The 18,081-nt window shown below is 37.8% G+C and overlaps 2 protein-coding genes across 2 annotated transcripts in view; both read left to right on the top strand.

Moving 5' to 3' along the window:
* PPP3CA (protein phosphatase 3 catalytic subunit alpha) overlaps positions 1-18,081 on the top strand; it is a 1,090,725-nt gene that overhangs the window by 701,581 nt on the left and 371,063 nt on the right. The window lies entirely within an intron of this gene.
* Positions 1-18,081, top strand: part of STK32A (serine/threonine kinase 32A) — a 152,227-nt gene that overhangs the window by 128,810 nt on the left and 5,336 nt on the right. The window contains exons 8-10 of the mRNA XM_049786984.1: positions 4,759-4,875; positions 7,410-7,535; positions 8,639-8,767. Of these exons, the coding sequence (XP_049642941.1) occupies positions 4,759-4,875; positions 7,410-7,535; positions 8,639-8,767 (372 nt within the window). The remainder of the gene's footprint in view (positions 1-4,758; positions 4,876-7,409; positions 7,536-8,638; positions 8,768-18,081) is intronic.

Here is an 18,081-nt window from a genome sequence, read left to right as displayed (position 1 = left end):
TTGTGGGATTGATCCTGCAGTGCAGGGATTGAACCCAGCATGGACACAGCATGAACTCTGTATGAATTCTCTCTCCTGCCCACCCGATGGCATTCTTGATGGATTTGACCTTCAGCTGTTACCTGCTTCTGTTTGATCTTTTTTTCTCCTCACTGCTATTTTCATTGTAAAAACAAGACCCAATTTTAGCTCTGTATTATCCATATGTCCAACATTATGATAGGGATTTATATACTTTGGCCTTAATTGTGCTCTCTGACTTTGGATTTCTATTCCTCAAATATGCCCCTAATAACAACACCGTATTATTTCCCAACTCACATTTTACCTTCTCTATCCTACTTATCCTCACTCTGAATGTATATAACTCTATTATTGTTTAGCATAATATAATTTAGTATTGTATGCTACAAATTTTCTTTATAGCATACATCACATTGATTTAATTGTGTATATGAGTTTCTATGATTTTCCTATGTAGGCTCCACTAACAGAAATAATATTTACTTGTCATCACTTCTGCAATATGTAACAGAACAAGTTGGAATATAGAGATCATTGATATTTGATGAGTGAATAAATACACAGTACTTATCATTGTTTAATTATCACATATTTTACATTTTAGAACCAGAAAAATAAGGTACTAGTGCAAAACAAGTACATTCTTACTGTTTCAAATATATACATTGGGTATTAAAAATATTAAATGTAGTCACATTTTTCTAAAGTAATTATAAAACACCTGTTTTGCTTGATATTGTCCTTCATAAATGTACTATGCAAATGATTTTGTATTTACAATGACATAGAAACTAGGTTTAGAAACAGCAATAAACTGAAGGAGAGACAAATAAAAAGACAGGAGCAAAGCATATAAGTGTGCAATGCTGTGAGTCTAAATTTGCCAGACCTGGCCCAGAAAAGTAGCACATATGCACGGCCTCAGTGTCCATCCTCTGGGAACAGCCAGCACAGGATGTGATAAAGGACTCTCCTTTCCTGTTACTCTTTCACTTGGGTTCTTTCCACTGTGTTTGGAAGGAGACAAATGAATTAGCAGTTACACTTGATTCAATTTTGAGGGAAGAAAATTAATGCCAAATATTTTTAGAATGTAGATTGAAAATCATATGGTTATATTTTTAAGGGGACAACAGCACATTTAATTTCCTGAGTCACTGACCTTGCCTACCCTGGAGATCAAAAGTCTTTTTATTGAAACTCCCTCTATTGATAACTATTGATAGTCTGTTCACTCTTGATATTTACATTCCCTTTTTTTCCCTTGTATCTATTATTTTATAAAGCATTTCTCTTGGTATATTTAGCTTCTCTATTGATAACTTTATGGATATTATGTCTCATCACTTTTTAAGCAATCTCACAAGTTTACAGATGAAGTTGCTTCATCTTACATAGGAAACAATTGAAATTGAAGAAATTGAATGATTCAGTTAAACACTCATTCTTTGGCCTTCAGAGTCCACACACATGATCTCATTATATTGCCTTTTAGTGGTGATTTACACCAGGGAATGGATCTAATTTTCCATAACTCTCAATTTAGTTCATAAGTTCATATATACTAAATATTTCAAAAGAACCAGGAATATGATAAGTACATATGTCTATATTTAGATATCTTTTGGGTTAATTTAATTAGGAAATTCTGCTCATTCAACAGACATCTGATGAGAACCTACGGGGTACTCCTAAGTGCTATGAACAAAAATGTGAATATGGTATAATGCCCACCTTTAAATAGTTAACATCTCGGGCCCGGAGAGATAGCACAGCGGCGTTTACCTTGCAAGCAGCCGATCCAGGACCAAAGGTGGTTGGTTCGAATCCCAGTGTCCCATAGGGTCCCCCGTGCCTTCCAGGAGCTATTTCTGAGCAGACAGCCAGGAGTAACCCCTGAGCAATGCTGGGTGTGGCCCCAACCCCCCCCCCAAAGTTAACATCTCCTATAAAGATGAAAACCCTACCTTTAAAGAATCTTTGAGAAATTAATAATATGAGTACTAGCTGCCCTCTGGTGGAAAGCTAGGAAAATTGTAATATAACCACACATTTCTCATCCACAAAGTTAAAACTAAACCCAGTTCTCTAAAAAATGCATATGGGAGGGTATCTCAGTGCTGGAGGTGCTGCGGGGAGAAAGGAACTCTCATTAACTGCTTGTGGGAATGCCATGCCATCTAGTCCATCCTTAATGGAAAATAATATAGGGGTTCCTTAAACTATGCTCCCATATGATGCAGCTATACCACTCCTGGGAATACACCCAAGGAACAAAAAAACACAATACAAAATGCCCTCTGCTTATCTATGTTCATTGCAGCTCTATTTACAATATCCAGAATCTGGAAACAACTCAGATGCCCAAATAAAGAAACTGGCTAATGAAACTGTGGTACATAAACACAATGGAATACTTAACATTTTTCAGGAAAAATGAAGTCATGAAATTTTTCTATCTGTGGATGGACATGGAAACTCTTATGCTGAGTGAAATGAGTCAGAGGAAGAGAGAGACAGAATAGTCCCACTCATCTATGGGATTTAAGGAAACTGAAAGACAGTATTATAATAATAATACCCAGAGACAATAGAGATAAGGTTTGAAAGGACCAGCCCATGATATGAACTTACTACAAAGAATAGGGGGGCATAGTTAGAGAAATAACTACACCAACAACTATCATGATAATGATTAGTTGTAGTAGATAGAGCTCCTGTCTCGAAAACAGGGGCGAGGGGGAGTAAATGGGGGCATTGGTGATGGGAAGGTTGCACTCGTGAAGTGGGGTGTACTTTTTATGACTGAACCCAACTGCAAACATGTTTGTACCATGGTGCTTAAACAAATATTTTAGTTAAAAAACATATGGTGCTGTAATATGAGTATAATGGGTATTTTAAGTGTGCACAGTTGAACTCCTGAGAAACACCAAGAATAAAAAGGAAGGAAGGAAGGAAGGAAGGAAGGAAGGAAGGAAGGAAGGAAGGAAGGAAGGAAGGAAGGAAGGAAGGAAGGGAGGGAGGGAGGGAGGGAGGGAGGGAGGGAGGGAGGGAAGGAGGGAGGGAGGGAGGGAGGGAGGGAAGGGAAGAAGGGGGAAAGGGAGGATGAAGTAAGGAGAAAAGAATATTTTTGCACTACACATTCTGTAGAACTATGGGCTTATACTATTTAGAACTTAAATTGAATTTTTCCAGAACTCTTTCTATTTTGAACTTACTCGTTATGATTCAGATAGTTAAAAACAACAACAACCGGGAGCCGAAGAGATAGCATGGAGGTAGGGCATTTGCCTTGCAAGCAGAAGGATGGTGATTCGAATCCCTGCATCCCTTTTGGTCCTCTGAGCCTGCCAGGAGTGATTTCTGAGCATAGAGCCAGGAGTAACCCCTGAGCATGGTCAGGTTTGACCCAAAAAACAAAACAAACAAACAAAAAACAAAAATGAAAAAACAACAAAACAAAATCAGAAATCATCCAGGGCTGGAATGATAGCCCAGTGGGTAGAGCGTTTGTCTTACACACAGTTGATTCAGGCTCAACCTCTGCATCCCATATGGTCCTCTGAGCCTGCCAGGTCCTCTGAGCCAGCCTGCCTCTGAGCACAGAGTTAGAAGTAACCCCTGAGTACCATTGGGTGTGGAACCAAAAAATAAAAGCAAAACAAGAGTAAAAGAAGTAAAAAGTTTTAAAACAGGACTGTGGGTTGCTTTATGATCAACACTTAAATAGAAATTTTATTTATTAATTTTTTTTCTTTTGTGGTCATATCCAATCGTTCTCAAGGATAATTTCTGGCTTTGCCTCAGGAAGTATTCCTGGTAGGCTAAAGAATGCCTACCATAAGAGAAGCTGGGGATCAAACTTGGGACAGCTGTGCGCAAGGCAAGTGCACACCCATTGTGCTATTTCTTTGGCCCCTTAAATAGCAATTTTAAAAATTCAATTTACTGAGCACCTGTACAGAATTTTATTTAAATAGGTCATTTTACAACACAGGTACAAACTGGTACCTCAGAGATAGATTTGGAAACAGAAATTTTTTTTTTCAAATTATATCTTTATTTAAGCACCATGATTACAAACACGTTTGTAGTTGGGATTCAGTCATAAAAAACACTCCTCCTTCATCAGTGCAACATTCCCACCACCAATGTTTCCCACCTCCATCCTGCCCAACCCCTGCCTGTATTCAAGACAGGCATTCTAATTCTCTTATTCACTGCCATTGTCTTGATGGTTGTTAGTGTAGTTATTTCTCTAACTGCACTCACCACTCTTTATGGTGAACTCCATCACAAAACGGTGAACTTCATCTTGAGTTGGTTTATCCAGCTCTCATCTCTATTGTCTCTGTGCATTACTATAATAAATGTCTTTTATTTTTCTTAAAACCCATAGATGAGTGATACTATTCTATGTCTATCTCCTTTTGACTTACTTCACCAATAATAGTTTCCATGTCCATCCATGTATAGGAAAATTAGAAATGCTTTGTTTGTCCTAGGAGAATTACCAACTTTTGTTTTTAGTCTTTAATATTTTACAGTAAACTTTATCTTTTTGTTTTTGTTCTTAAAAAAATAAACCTGGAACACCATGCCATATATCCATGTGACACTACAATAATCATATGGCAGGTTGGTATTTTACCTGCTCAAAATTTAGCCTGGGAATATCAAAGTATTTCTTTTATCCAAAAACAATGAAAACTTTTACTTTTCTCCCTTCAGAGACCATATCACATCCGCTCCAGTACTTCCAGCAAGGAAATTGCGTACATGTTTGAGACAGCTATTGTGGCTTATCCTTCATCCTGGTCACCAGACATGGTTGCGCTTCTTAAAAAAGTAAGGAGGACTGCATGTAAAGGCAGTGTGAGTTAAAAGTTAGAATGTAATATTGCAAGCAATAATAATAAGGAAAGCATCACCACTAATGGCTTTCACTGGCTTCCTTAGGACATGTGCCCCCTTTTTGTCCCAAAGCTATCTCAAAGCCAGTATGTGCAAAGTAGTAGTCTCTGAGGTGAACTATTTTGGGGTACTTTCTTTCAGTTGTTACTCTTCATTTACCCAATTTCACTCATTGTTCCATATTCCAATCTGTCTACTCTATAATTTGACCTTAACTATCTTTTGAATCTGTTACTCCTCTCTATTTCCACTGCCCCTAATTGACTAAAGTTTTACCTAACAACTGGTCTTCCTTCTATTTTTACAAATTCCATTCATCTTTCTTTCCCATAGTGATCTGCTCAAAGTAAACTTCATTATCTTCTCATTGACTCACAATAAAAATCCGGATGGCTTTGTGTTATCAAACTACCAAGCTTTATTCTAGAGTTTTGTTCCTTCTTAATTATCAAAAATTGCCTCTTTTTTTTCCTCAATCACCTAACCTCACCACTCAGTCTCTCACCGCCACTTTTACACTTGCTAATTCTGGTCCATTATTATATGCATAGAACATTGCTTCACTGCTTGTCATATCTTTTAGATCAGTGCCACATAACATTATCTGTTGACTGTTTAAAGTTCATGAATCTGAGAGGTCCATGACAAATACAGAAATAAAAATTTAGAAAACATTTATAGCAATTTGATAGAGTTACTGCCTCTAATCAATCACATAGTAGATTCACAAAAAATGGTGAAACCGGAGCCAGAGAGATAGCATGGAGGCAAGGCATTTACCTTGCATGCAGAAGGTCGGTGGTTCAAATCCCGGCATCCCATATGGTCCCCCGTGCCTGCCAGGACCGATTTCTGAGCGTAGAGCCAGGAGTAACCCCTGAGTGCTGCCGGATGTGACCCAAAAAAGCAAAACTAAACAAAACAAAAAAAGAGAAACCTTTGGGGCCGGTGAGGTGGCACTAGAGGTAAGGTGTCTGCCTTGCAAGTGCTAGCCAAGGAAGGACCACGGTTCGATCCCCCCATGTTCCGTATGGTCCCCCCAAGCCAGGGGCAATTTCTGAATGCTTAGCTAGGAGTAACCCCTGAGCATCAAACGCGTGTGGCCCAAAAAACAAAAAACAAAAACAAAACAAAAAAAATGGTGAAATCTATGTGTGATGTGAAAATCAAATTAATTGCATGAGGTGTGGTGCTCCCTACCAGCCAGGCACAGTAGCAGTCCATAGAGGGGCAGACGGGGGTGGTGGGCTTAAGCAAAAGAGCACACAAACAAAAACCAAAGTTTCTACATGGATAGTTTGAGAAACCTATCTTTAGAACTAAGCTCACATGCCCCTTCCTTCCTATTCCTACATCTGTTGTAAGTTCGCAGAGCTCAGTCTTTCTTTCATGTTCGTCACAGCGTGAAACTCTGTATGGCTGTCTCTAAGCCGCCTGAAGGAAGGATTATACCTTGCTTGCTTGAATTACTTATTTGTGTGGGACACATCAGGTTGAGCTCAGGGCTCACTCCTGGCTTTGACTCCAAGGATCACATCTGACAGCTCCAGTCCATATGAGAGTCCAGAGACCAAACCTGGATTTTTTCCGTGATTATTCAAGACAAATGCGTTGTCTGCTGTACTATCACTCCAGCCCAAGGCAACACTTCTACTGGGATTGCACTTATTTGTGGCTTTGTTTCGTTTTTGTTTTGGCCACGCCCATTGACACTCAAAGGTTACTCCTGGCTATGTACTCAGAAATCCCTCCTGGCTTGGGGAACCATATTGGACGCCGGGGATCAAACTTGGATCTGTCCTAGGTGAGCGTTTGCAAGACAGACAGACGCCTTAACTCTAGCACCACCACTCTGGTCCCTGTATTTATTTGTGAAAATAAACTTACCTCCTAACAATTTCAGTCCTCTTTAGCCCAATTGTAATCTTAAAAAATAAGTTATTATTCCCCTTTTATTATTTTTGGGAGCCACACCCGGCATCACTCCTGGCTCTGCACTCAAAAGTTAACTGGCAGGATTGGGGGACCATGTGGGATGCTGGGAATTGAACCTGGGCAGGCCGCTTACAAGGCAAACATCCTACCTGCTGTGCTATCGCTCCAACCCTAACCCCCTTTTAAAAGAAGCATACATATTATATTAAAAAAAATAAAATAAAAAAAGAAGCATACATCTGTTAGAAAACAAACTTGCCATATTTAGTAGTTAAACTAAGAATCACAGATAGGTTTGACTTGGTCATGCAAGCTAGTTTCAATTGCTATACCACAAAAACCTACATATAATGTATTTTCACTGTGCATAGCGACCTTGTTTATGCTTGCATCTCCTATGCAATTTATTTATGCTATTGATATGGGGGCTGCTGCCTTGTTTGCTTCAATGCTTGAATATAAAGGAAACCCCAGTGATTTTTTTTGCCTGTTTTGATATGTTCCCCATCTTGATGACTATCTTTCTTTGGCAGCTACTTGAACCTAATCCAGACCAACGGTTTTCTCACTTATCTGATGTTCAGAATTTTCCATACATGAATGACATGAACTGGGATGCAGTTTTGCAGAAGAGGCTTGTTCCAGGCTTTATTCCTAATGTGAGTCACCCCTTACTAATGCATCACAACTGTAATTCAATAAATGCTATTAGTTTGTCAGTTATGCACTCCAATCTCAGTCTGGAGCTGTAAGTGCTCTTGTGAATAAGCAAGTTAGTTACCAAAAGTCACTCAGCTGCTAAATTCTGAGCTGGTATGAAATACTCAACAGATCTGGTGTATCTGAAGTCTAACTCTAACCACCTCTTGAGGCAGCTTATTGGAAAGAAACCCTAAGACTTTCAGGTCTTAGAAAGCTGCTCATTAAAAGAAAAAAAACTTCTCTGATTTCAAAGATGAGTTCCTGGTCACAGGATACTGTTGTGTCCTACTACAGATTCTGATGAGTTGGGTGAGTTGGATGAATTGAAGCTTAAGTCAAGGGCCCCAGCTGAGAACACAGGTTCCTTTTCTCTTGCTACTATAGATTTAGTGGTAGACATGATGGAAGAAACAAAATCCTATAAGAACCTATAGTACCAACTTAAAGTTTTCTGTGCTTATGCCCAAGCTAGGTAAATAAGGTTAGCATGTACAGACTCTGTTGTGTGCCAACAGCAGAAGGGGAATCTCAGAGGAGATGAATTGTAAGAGGAAATGAAGTTTTTATATGGAATTAAAGTGGGGCATTTCTCCTTCATGAAACAACAGGAGACTGGGGCCAAGATCATCCCTGGTCATTTGGCAGAGTTCTGGTGGTGCAATTTGTTCCATAAGGGTGTGTGATGCACTGGGGGTGGAGAGACCACCCACCATCTTTTCTTTCCTTCTAGTGTCCCCACCTCTGCAAGAGAAGCTCTTCAGCTGGGTCTCTGCTTCCTTGAAAATAGAAATGTTCAGGAAGCTTGTAAAAAGTGTGATTTGGGGACAATCCATCAGAAAAATTTAGGAAGTCTAGCTGGGAAAAAGGGGATTTAAGCAAACTAATTCAGATGATTCTAAACTGATTGTCAGAACATATTGAGCAATATCATCACAAAGCTCAAACTTTAGAAAAGTACTTGTAATTCAGTTTTCTTTCTAATTCTGAATCTGCTTTGTCAGGACTATAAACACTTCTCTCGGGGCTGAGCTCTAAATGAACCAAACTGTCTCCCTTGCAGAAAGGCAGACTAAATTGTGACCCCACCTTTGAACTTGAAGAAATGATTTTGGAGTCCAAACCCCTTCACAAGAAAAAGAAACGCCTGGCAAAGAAGGAGAAGGAGATGAGGAAATGTGATTCCTCTCAGGTAAGCAGGTATATAAAAGAGCTTGTGTTCTTTATAAAATTTGAGGTATAGTTTACATGCAATGTGGTGCAAGTGTATTGGCTCTAAATTTAATTTATGACATTCATATAGTAAATGCCATATATGATTATCATCATGTGCCTATATAAGAGCATATTTAGTCACGCTGCATACGCGTCTTTTCTTTTTTTTTTTTATCTTTTTCATGAATTTTAATTGTTTTCTTTTTCTTTTTTTTTATTAATTTTTATTTTTTTATTTAAACACCTTGATTACATACATGATTGTTTTTGGGTTTCAGTCATGTAAAGAACACCACCCATCACCAGTGCAACATTCCCATCACCAATGTCCAAGTCTCCCTCCTACCCACCCAACCCCCGCCTGTACTCTAAACAGGCTCTCCATTTCCCTCATACATTCTCATTATAAGGAAAATTCAAAATGTAGTTATTTCTCTAACTAAACTCATCACTCTTTGTGGTGAGCTTCCTATGGTGAGCTGGAACATCCAGCTCTTTTCACTTTTGTGTCTGGAAATTATTATTGCAAGAATGTCTTTCCTTTTGCTAATGGAATCACTTAAGTTCTTGTCTCTTAGCAAGTCTGACGATGCTAGTACATGAATATCTATCTATATTCACTCTAGGCCTAGACAGATAGTGCTGTGGGTAAAGTGCTTGCCTTGCACATGGTCCTCTAGGTCTCATCTCATCTTGAGTTACTTGAGTACTCCTATCAGGAGGAATCCTTGAGTCTTTAAGTCTTTAAGAGACAGGAGTTTCCTGTGCACATCTTGGTATGGCCCAAAATTCAAAATGAAAATATATTCACTGCACTATGCCTCAGATCTCTAGGCTTATTTTTACTTGCTGAATGACTATTTACTTAAATAATATTGGTCCTATTTTTTAGTCCACTGTATTATTTGTTAACTCTGATTTTGTTATTTGTTTTTATAACTGACTTTTGTAGATTCCACTTATAATTGATTCATAAGTACTTGGTTTTCTCTGACTTATCTCTCAGCCTAATATCTCAATCAAGGTCCACACATGCCATCACAAATGTCATAATTGAATTATAGTCCACTGTGTGTATGTATATTTGTAAAAATACATATGAAATAGTAATTAAAATACTTATATACATATATGTTTACCCCATATTCTTTATTCATTATTAATGGGCTATTTACATTTTGTAAATGATTCTAGAGTAATTGGAAGCACAGCTATCCCTTCAATAGCATTTTTTCATTTGTTTTAGGAATATACTCAAGAATGGATTTCATATCAGATAGCTGATGTAAAATTTTTCTTATGAAATTTCATAATGTTTTCTAGAGTTGTTGACTGAGCCTGTTTCTATTTCTATCAACAGTGCCTCAACATTTGCTTTTCCATTTATCCTCACTACTACATGTTATTTTTTGTCTTATTAAAATAAAAATTCAACTATAAAACTATAGAAATAATCTGGCTTAAAATTCTTTAGAAGTAGTCATGACAATTTCCTGATTACTACACCAAAAACACAACAAAAGCAAAAACTAGCAAAAAAGATGATCCCAAACTTTAAATTTTCTATATGGTAAAAGAAACAAAGAACAAAATAAAAAGGCAACCTAGTATATAAAAGAAAAAAATTGTGATTTATAACAAAAGCCAACAAATCATAAAGTAGGTAAAGTAACTGAACAAACATTTGCTCAATTAAGACATTTAAATGGCCAATAGGTATAAAAAGGATGCTTATATCACTATTAATAAGGGAATTGCTTACCAAAACCATAATCACACTTATTTGGATGTCTATTAAAAACAAAAACATCATTTGTAAGGTCCTGATCTGAATCTAAGAATAGATATATATTAAATATGATTCCTGCATAAAAATGTCAATTCTCAAAGATTGCACTATCTATTTCAGCAAATACTTAAGTATCCTTAGTGCCCTTTCTTTCTATCACCTTCAAATTTAAGGTAATGCAAGTCTGTATTCTATTTGATCACAGAACTGTCCTCTTTCCAGAATCTATAGAGTGTTTTATAGGGCCCTGTGGCAAATAATTACTGTACCAAAAATCCAACTTTCCAGTAGCTTGTCCATCTTTCTCATCCCAACCTAATGGCTTCTGTATCACTCCTGTATACCTGTTGAGGTTGCTTCAAGGTAAAGACTGGCCAAGACAGAGGGATACATTGCATTATGAGGTATCCTAATGTTTCAGAAGGCAAATTAGAAAGTGAATTTCTACTAAACCTACAATTCTCTATGATATATCTCCAACCCCAACCTTGTACCATTGTCTCTTGGTCTTCAGTCATATCCAACCCTCCAACCACAGAAGCTCAAGTACTTCTCCTCAAGTACTTAAGTACTTTTTTTTCAGGGCTTTATTATCAGGTCCTGCTTTGGATCATCACATAGAGACTTCCTCTCATTCTCTATACCCTCACTGCTGAAAATGAGGTCCCTTCACTATCACTTTCACAGCCCTATTTCTAAATCCTTCACGATACTAACAGAGTTTACAAATATTTTTAATATAATTTTTATTTTAATCATAGTGGCTTACATATCATTCACAGTAATATTCCAGGTACATGTTAACATTGAATCAGGGGAATTCCCATCACCAAATGTCCTCCCTCCACCTCCGTTCCCATCCTGCCTCCCTATCCTCCACCCTCACCCAAGGGGCTTCTAGATTGAGTGGCCCCCTCTGTGTCTAGTTTATTACTTAGTGATCTTATAACTGTTTGGTCATGGTACCTCCATTACTTCTCCCTCTAATTGGGAGGCGGGACTAGATAGTTCGAGTTATGTGGTTTTGTTTGAGGAAGAGAAAAGTAATAAAATTGGGGTAAAAATCAATTACGCCAACAATGGGCCGAGTCCTTCTAGAGGCTCTCATCCTCGGTTTGAGAGACGAAGGGGAAAAAAGAAGGTGAAACACCACAACAGTTTAAAAAGAAGTATCAAATAAGATATCCAGTGAGCACTGCAGCAATAAAGATATGCACCACATAATTACAATGGTCTTGAGATAAAAAAATATGACAGATTGCAAAAAGAAGAAAAGAAGAAAGAAAAAGTAAATATATAAATAAAAAATGGACAACTACTTAAATATCTACACCAAAACAAAGAAATCGACAAAAACTAGATAAGAGAAGAAAAAGAAAGAATATTTTGTGCTTATTGTTTTTGTTTTGGTTTTTTTTTTTTGTGTGTGTGTTTTTTGGGTCATACCCAGCAGTGTTCAGGGGTTTCTCCAGGCTCCATGCACAGAAATTGCTCCTGGCAGGCACAGGGGACCAAATGGGATGCCAGAATTCAAACCAATTACCTTCTGCATGAAAGGCAAATGCCTTACCTCCATGCTATCTCTCTGCCCCCCCCACCCCTTTATTCCCCTCCTGCATAAGCACAGTAAAAAGTGGGGTCATTCGAAAAGGGAATCCCCTTGGCCTAAGAGATACAGGGTTTCTCCACCCTTGGAATATATTATCATCGGATTATCTATAGACTCCTTTCAAGTTCATTTACTCTCCCCTTGGTGTTTTTGGTTGTATGGAAGACTTCTGCTCCGATCTGGATGATAAAATCAGACCTCTATATCTAGAGATCTCAGTCTCTGCACAGGTCAAGGAGTAGAACTTACGATGAAGTCTTTCTTCTTGATTTTAGAAGTTCTGTTTCCTCAGCGTAGAGGGAACAGGTATGTAACCAGCCTGTTACTACAAAGGCCCATAATAATCTCTTAGGGACCTTATACAAGATTACAGGTAAAGAATACCATGAAAAATCACTGAATCCAATGGAAGCATTTCAAAATATTATGTGTTAATGCCTTAAGCTTACTATATTTAAAGTAACCTCTCAGCTTTTCTGTCCACAGTCTTTCTTGGATACAAAGGGTGGGCAACCTAAGGTGGCACCTCGGAGCTAAACTACACAAGATACCATACCCATGTTGTGGTATGAAATCGCCTCGATAAAACACTTTAACATACCCTTTTTCTCTAGGTTATACCTTCTTTTAGGACCTGAAGCATGTGACCAGCCAGACCACCGAACCAGCAACTGTGACCTACAGACTTATACTACGGGGCCTACTCATCGAACATATTCAAGCAAAATAACATGCCCACACTCTGCTCTCCTCTCTTCTCACTACTTCTTCTTCTTTTTTTCTTTCTCTTTTTCTAGTTAATCTTATTTTCTCTTTTCTTCTTTTCTGCCCCTTCCATATACTTTCCCCTTTCCCCCTTCTAGGAATCTGGCTATCCATTCACCCCTCAATCCCATCCAGATTTTCCATCTTATTAAAACTCTTCACCCTCAGTTCTTAATCTATTAAGCATCAAGACTGACCTCCTACCCCAACGAACAGTATCCAGCACCCAAGCGAAGGGACACCCACTCAAATCCACATCTCATCCCCGGCCAGAAAAGACAACCAACATCCCTGCTGACTCATGCTGTGTGGCCCTCCCTACCAACCCTTCCTAACGTGGACTATTGCTGGATACTGGACTTAGCTCTAAAAGGACTCCCAATGCAAGAACTCTACCCAAGACTCCCCTGCCGCAAATCTTTTACCAATCTCAAGAAGGGCAGAATATGCCATAAAAGGGTGCCTAGGAACTCACACCCCACAAGAAATTCTCAAAAGACAATGGGGAATCCTATACTTCCATCATAAGTATAAGACCGGGATAACACTACCTCTTTCTTTATTTTTTATTTCAATTCTCTATTTTTTTATTTCAGTTATCTAAATCATTTTTCTTTATCCATATGTGGGCAAATATATTTTTATTTCTATTCTTATCTTTTTTGGGTGTGTGACTTATTTCTCTGCTCTTCTTTTTCCTCCCCCAAATACACCAGCAATATAATGAAGCACCATTTCTTCCTGCAAAGGTACACTAAAAAAAGGGGAAATCTCATGTATATAAACAAGCTTTTATCTACTAGGGATAAGAACTCATACTTATTTCAATACAGGGGAATCTCCCACCTTGAAAATATGTCATGTGGACCCATCTTAGACTCCAGGAGATTAGACACCGACCGTCCAGCCTTGAACCCTGAATCCCAGATAAATCTTTAATGTTTGTGTTATTTTTCTAATATTTAAAATAAAATCTTTTTCTGGAAAAAGTCAGTTCAGTCTTATCTGTTATTGTTTTCATGACACTTGCAGTATCTGTAAGAGCACAACTCTAAAAGTGAATTCAAAGTAGAAAGGAAACTTTTAAAGAGCAGTTAAGATGTCACTCAATGGGCATCATCAAGGATGAAACATCACTGACCAAGCAGGTGGGAGAAAAGACAAACAATTGGGATAACATTAAGTTAAGAAGCTTCTGCAGCTCAAAGGAAATAATGACCACAATAAAAAGACTGCACACACAAAAAGATAAAATTATTCATCCAATATCCATCTGAGCTAAGACATTTAAGGCTTAACAAGAAAAAACATCCAACCCTATCAAAACCTGATGAGAAAGGTGGTGTCAGACTCCTGCCATGGGCTTATAAAGGGCCTCTGCATTCCTCCATACATGGCTTCCTGATTTTCTGCAGAAGGCTACAGAGGAAGACCCCAGTGAACCAGACTACTGCTGTGGGCTCCACTTTGCTATGCAGCCACACGCACCTTCTAGCCAATGAACTTCACCAATATGTGTAGAAAAAGAACACTACAAGTGTGACAATGTTGAAACAACGCAGGCCACCTCCTTGCAGAGAATGAAGATGGCAGCTCTGATAACCTGAGAAGAGCCAATTAACTAGTTAACATCTCAGTTAAGGAGTTTAGAGAAGAAATATGGAGGTACCTCATGAAAATAAGAAAAAAAAGCATAGCTAGAGCTGAAGAGACCACAAAGATAAGAAATCAGAAAACTCCAAATTGAAATAACAGAGTAAAAGCAGCTGAGGACAGAATCAATGAGCTGAAATTGAGATGCATAACAACTCCATACAACAGAAGAGATTGAAAAAGAGCCTTAAAGCAAATGATCAGACAATGGAAAAAAATATTCAAATAATGTGAACAGATGAAGATGGAAGCCTTAACAGTTCAACAGAAACTACATAAGAATCATTAGAGTCGCAGAGACTCAGGAAGAAAATACCCAGCTAGAATCAATGGTCAAGGACATCATTACAGAGAAACTGCCAGAGCTACAGATGCCATGCAACCAAATCCTGCATGCCCGAAGAGTACCAACTAAAAAAGACCCGAAAAAAAAGCACTCCTCAATAGTCATAGTCACAATGGCAAATCCCACAGATAGGGATAGACTACTGAAAGCAACAAGAATAATAAAGGGAAAGTACATTCAAAGGAGCAGCCTTAAGATTTACAGCAGACCTGTCACAAGAAACCCTCACTCCCAGAAGACAGTGGTGGGATATAGTGACAAAACTCAAATAAATGAATGCCTCCCTAGAATACTGCAGGCTCACTTTCAGGTTTGAAAAAAGTATACATAGCTTCACAGATAAACAACAGCTCAGAAACTTTACAGACTCAAAACCAGCCTTAAAAGAAAAAAAATGAAAGGTCTACTTTAAGACAAGGCTGACCAATAGACACACCAAACTTCTACAGAAAGATGGCACTAAACCCCATGACAATTATTTTTCTCAACATTAATGGACTAAACACACCAGTTAAGAGACACAGAGTGGTAAAATGAATCAAATGTTGAATCTAACATTCTGCTGCCTACAAGAAACACATGTGAATAGTCAGAACAAACAGACTCAAAATCAAAGGTTGGAGGAAAATCATTCAAACAAAAACTCCCTTAAAAAGCTTGAGTGGCCATATTGGTATGTGATGACATAAACTTTAGATTCAGAAAAGCTATAAGGAACAAAGAAGGACTTTTTTTTTACTAATCAAGGAAAATTTTCAACAGGAAGAAATAACAGTCCTAAACATATATGCACCCAATGAGTGACCAGCAAAATATTTAATAGAAATGATGACAAATCTGAAAGACATAAATAGCAACACTATAATTGTGGGAGGCCTCAATACTGACCTGTCACCCCTTGATAGGTCAACCAGGCTGGTACCCAACAAGAATATACTAGATTTGAAAGGAGAAATAGAAGAAAGTTGACTAGTAGATATATGTAGGTCACTCCATTCCCAGAAAACTGGATACACATTCTCTCCAATTAAATGAGTCATTCTCCAGGATAGGCCACACTCTGACCCATAAAACAAATCTCCATAAAGTCAAGAAGATAGAAATTGACCAGACTACCTTCTCAGATCACAAGGCACTGAAATTAGAAGTGAACTACAAAGAGACACAGAAGAAAACTTTAACACCTGGAAATTAAACAGCTCACTACTGAACAACCAGTGGTAAGAGATTAAATCAAAGAGGAAATCAAAACATTCCTGGAAACAAATGCCAATGAAGAAATAAATTACCAGAATGTATGAAGAGAAAAATTTATTGCTTTGCAAGCACACATCAGAAAGGCAGAAGGTGCCTATATAAAAAGCTTAATGATACAGCTTATAAAATTAGAAAATGATCAACAAAAGGAACCAAAAATAGGTAGGCAGAAGGAAATAACAAACTTAGATCAGGAATTAATGAATTGAAAATCAATAAAATAATTAGAAAGATCAACAAAAGCAAAAGTTGGTTCTTTGAAAAAATAACCAAGATTGAGAAACCACTAGCAAAACTCATAGAGAAACGGAGAGAGAGAAACTTAGTAAACTGGATTAGAAATGAAAAGGGGATATCACTACAAATACTGTAGAGATTCAAAGGGCAATCAGACACTACTTTGAGAAACACTATGCCATAAAACTAGAGAACCTGGCCGAAATGGATAAATTATTGGACTCTTATAACCTTCCACAGTTGAATAAGGATGATGTAGCATATCTAAACACCCCCATCACTATTGAGGGAATTAAAATGGTTATCAAAAGTTTTCCTAAAAATAAAAGTCCAGGCCTAGATGGATTCACTAACAAATTTTTTTAGACCTTTCAAGAGGAACTACTACCAATCCTTTTCAGGCTCTTTCATGAAACTGTAAAATCAGGAATACTCTCAAATAGTTTTTATGAAGCTAATATCACATTGATACCGAAAGCAGACAGAGATGCTGTCAAAAAAGAAAATGACAGGCCAATATCCCTGATGATCACAGATGCAAAGATCCTCAACAAAATTCTAGGAAATAGGATCCAACGCCTCATCAAGAAGGTCATACGCCATGACCATGTAGGTTTCATTCCAGGAATGCAAGGATGATTTAACATACATAAACCAATCAACATAATATATCATATCAAAAAATAAAAGCCATATAATATATCAATAGATGCTGAGAAAGCATTCAATAATGTCCAACACCCATTCTTGATTAAAAAAAACTCATCAAGATGAAAATGCAAGGAACTTTTCTCATTATAATCAATGTCATCTACCACAAGCCTATGGCAAATATTATCCTCAATGGAGAAAAACTAAAAGCCTTTCCTCTAAAATCTGGTACAAGACAAGGCTGCCCTCTCTCACCACTCCTATTCAACATAGTGCTGGAAGTTCTTGCCATAGCAATTAGGCAAGAAAAAGATATCAAGGTTATCCAGATAGGAAAGGAAAAAATCAAACTCTCACTGTTTTCAGATGACATGATACAATTTTTAGAAAACATGTGGAGAAGAGATTTTTTTGTTTGTTTGTTTTTTTGGGTCACACCCGGCAGTGTTCATGAATTACTCCTGGCTCTTCTCTCAGAAATCACTCCTGGCAGGTTCAAAGGAACATAAAAGCCATCAAACCATCCTCCTTCTGCATGCAAGGCACCTTATCTCCATGCTGTCTCTCCAGCTCCTGGAGAAGAGATTAACAGAAACTTCCTCAAAGAGGAAATACAAATGGTCAAAGTGTAAGTGAAAAATCACATTATTAATCATTAAAAGATTAAAATCAAAGCAATAATAAAATATGAATAATGATGATAATGAAGCATCTCACACCACTGAGACTGGCACACATCACAAAGAACAAGAACAATCAATACCAGAGTGGATGTGGGGAGAATGAGACCCTTATTCTTTGCTGGCGAGAATGTTGGTTGGTCCAGCCATTTGGAAAATAAAACGAACATTGTTTCTTCAAAAAATTAAAAATTATGCTTCCATTAAACCCAGTAATAACCTCATAGGAACGTTCTAGGGACTTAAAAACAAAGTGCAGAAAAGTCATCTTCACTTCTGTGTTCATTGCACTGTTCTAGGGATT

The sequence above is a fragment of the Suncus etruscus genome, chromosome 14, assembly GCF_024139225.1.
Source record: "Suncus etruscus isolate mSunEtr1 chromosome 14, mSunEtr1.pri.cur, whole genome shotgun sequence".
NCBI lineage: Eukaryota > Metazoa > Chordata > Mammalia > Eulipotyphla > Soricidae > Suncus > Suncus etruscus.
Note: the sequence above shows the minus strand (reverse complement) of the source record. Positions and strands in the feature narration are given on the sequence as shown.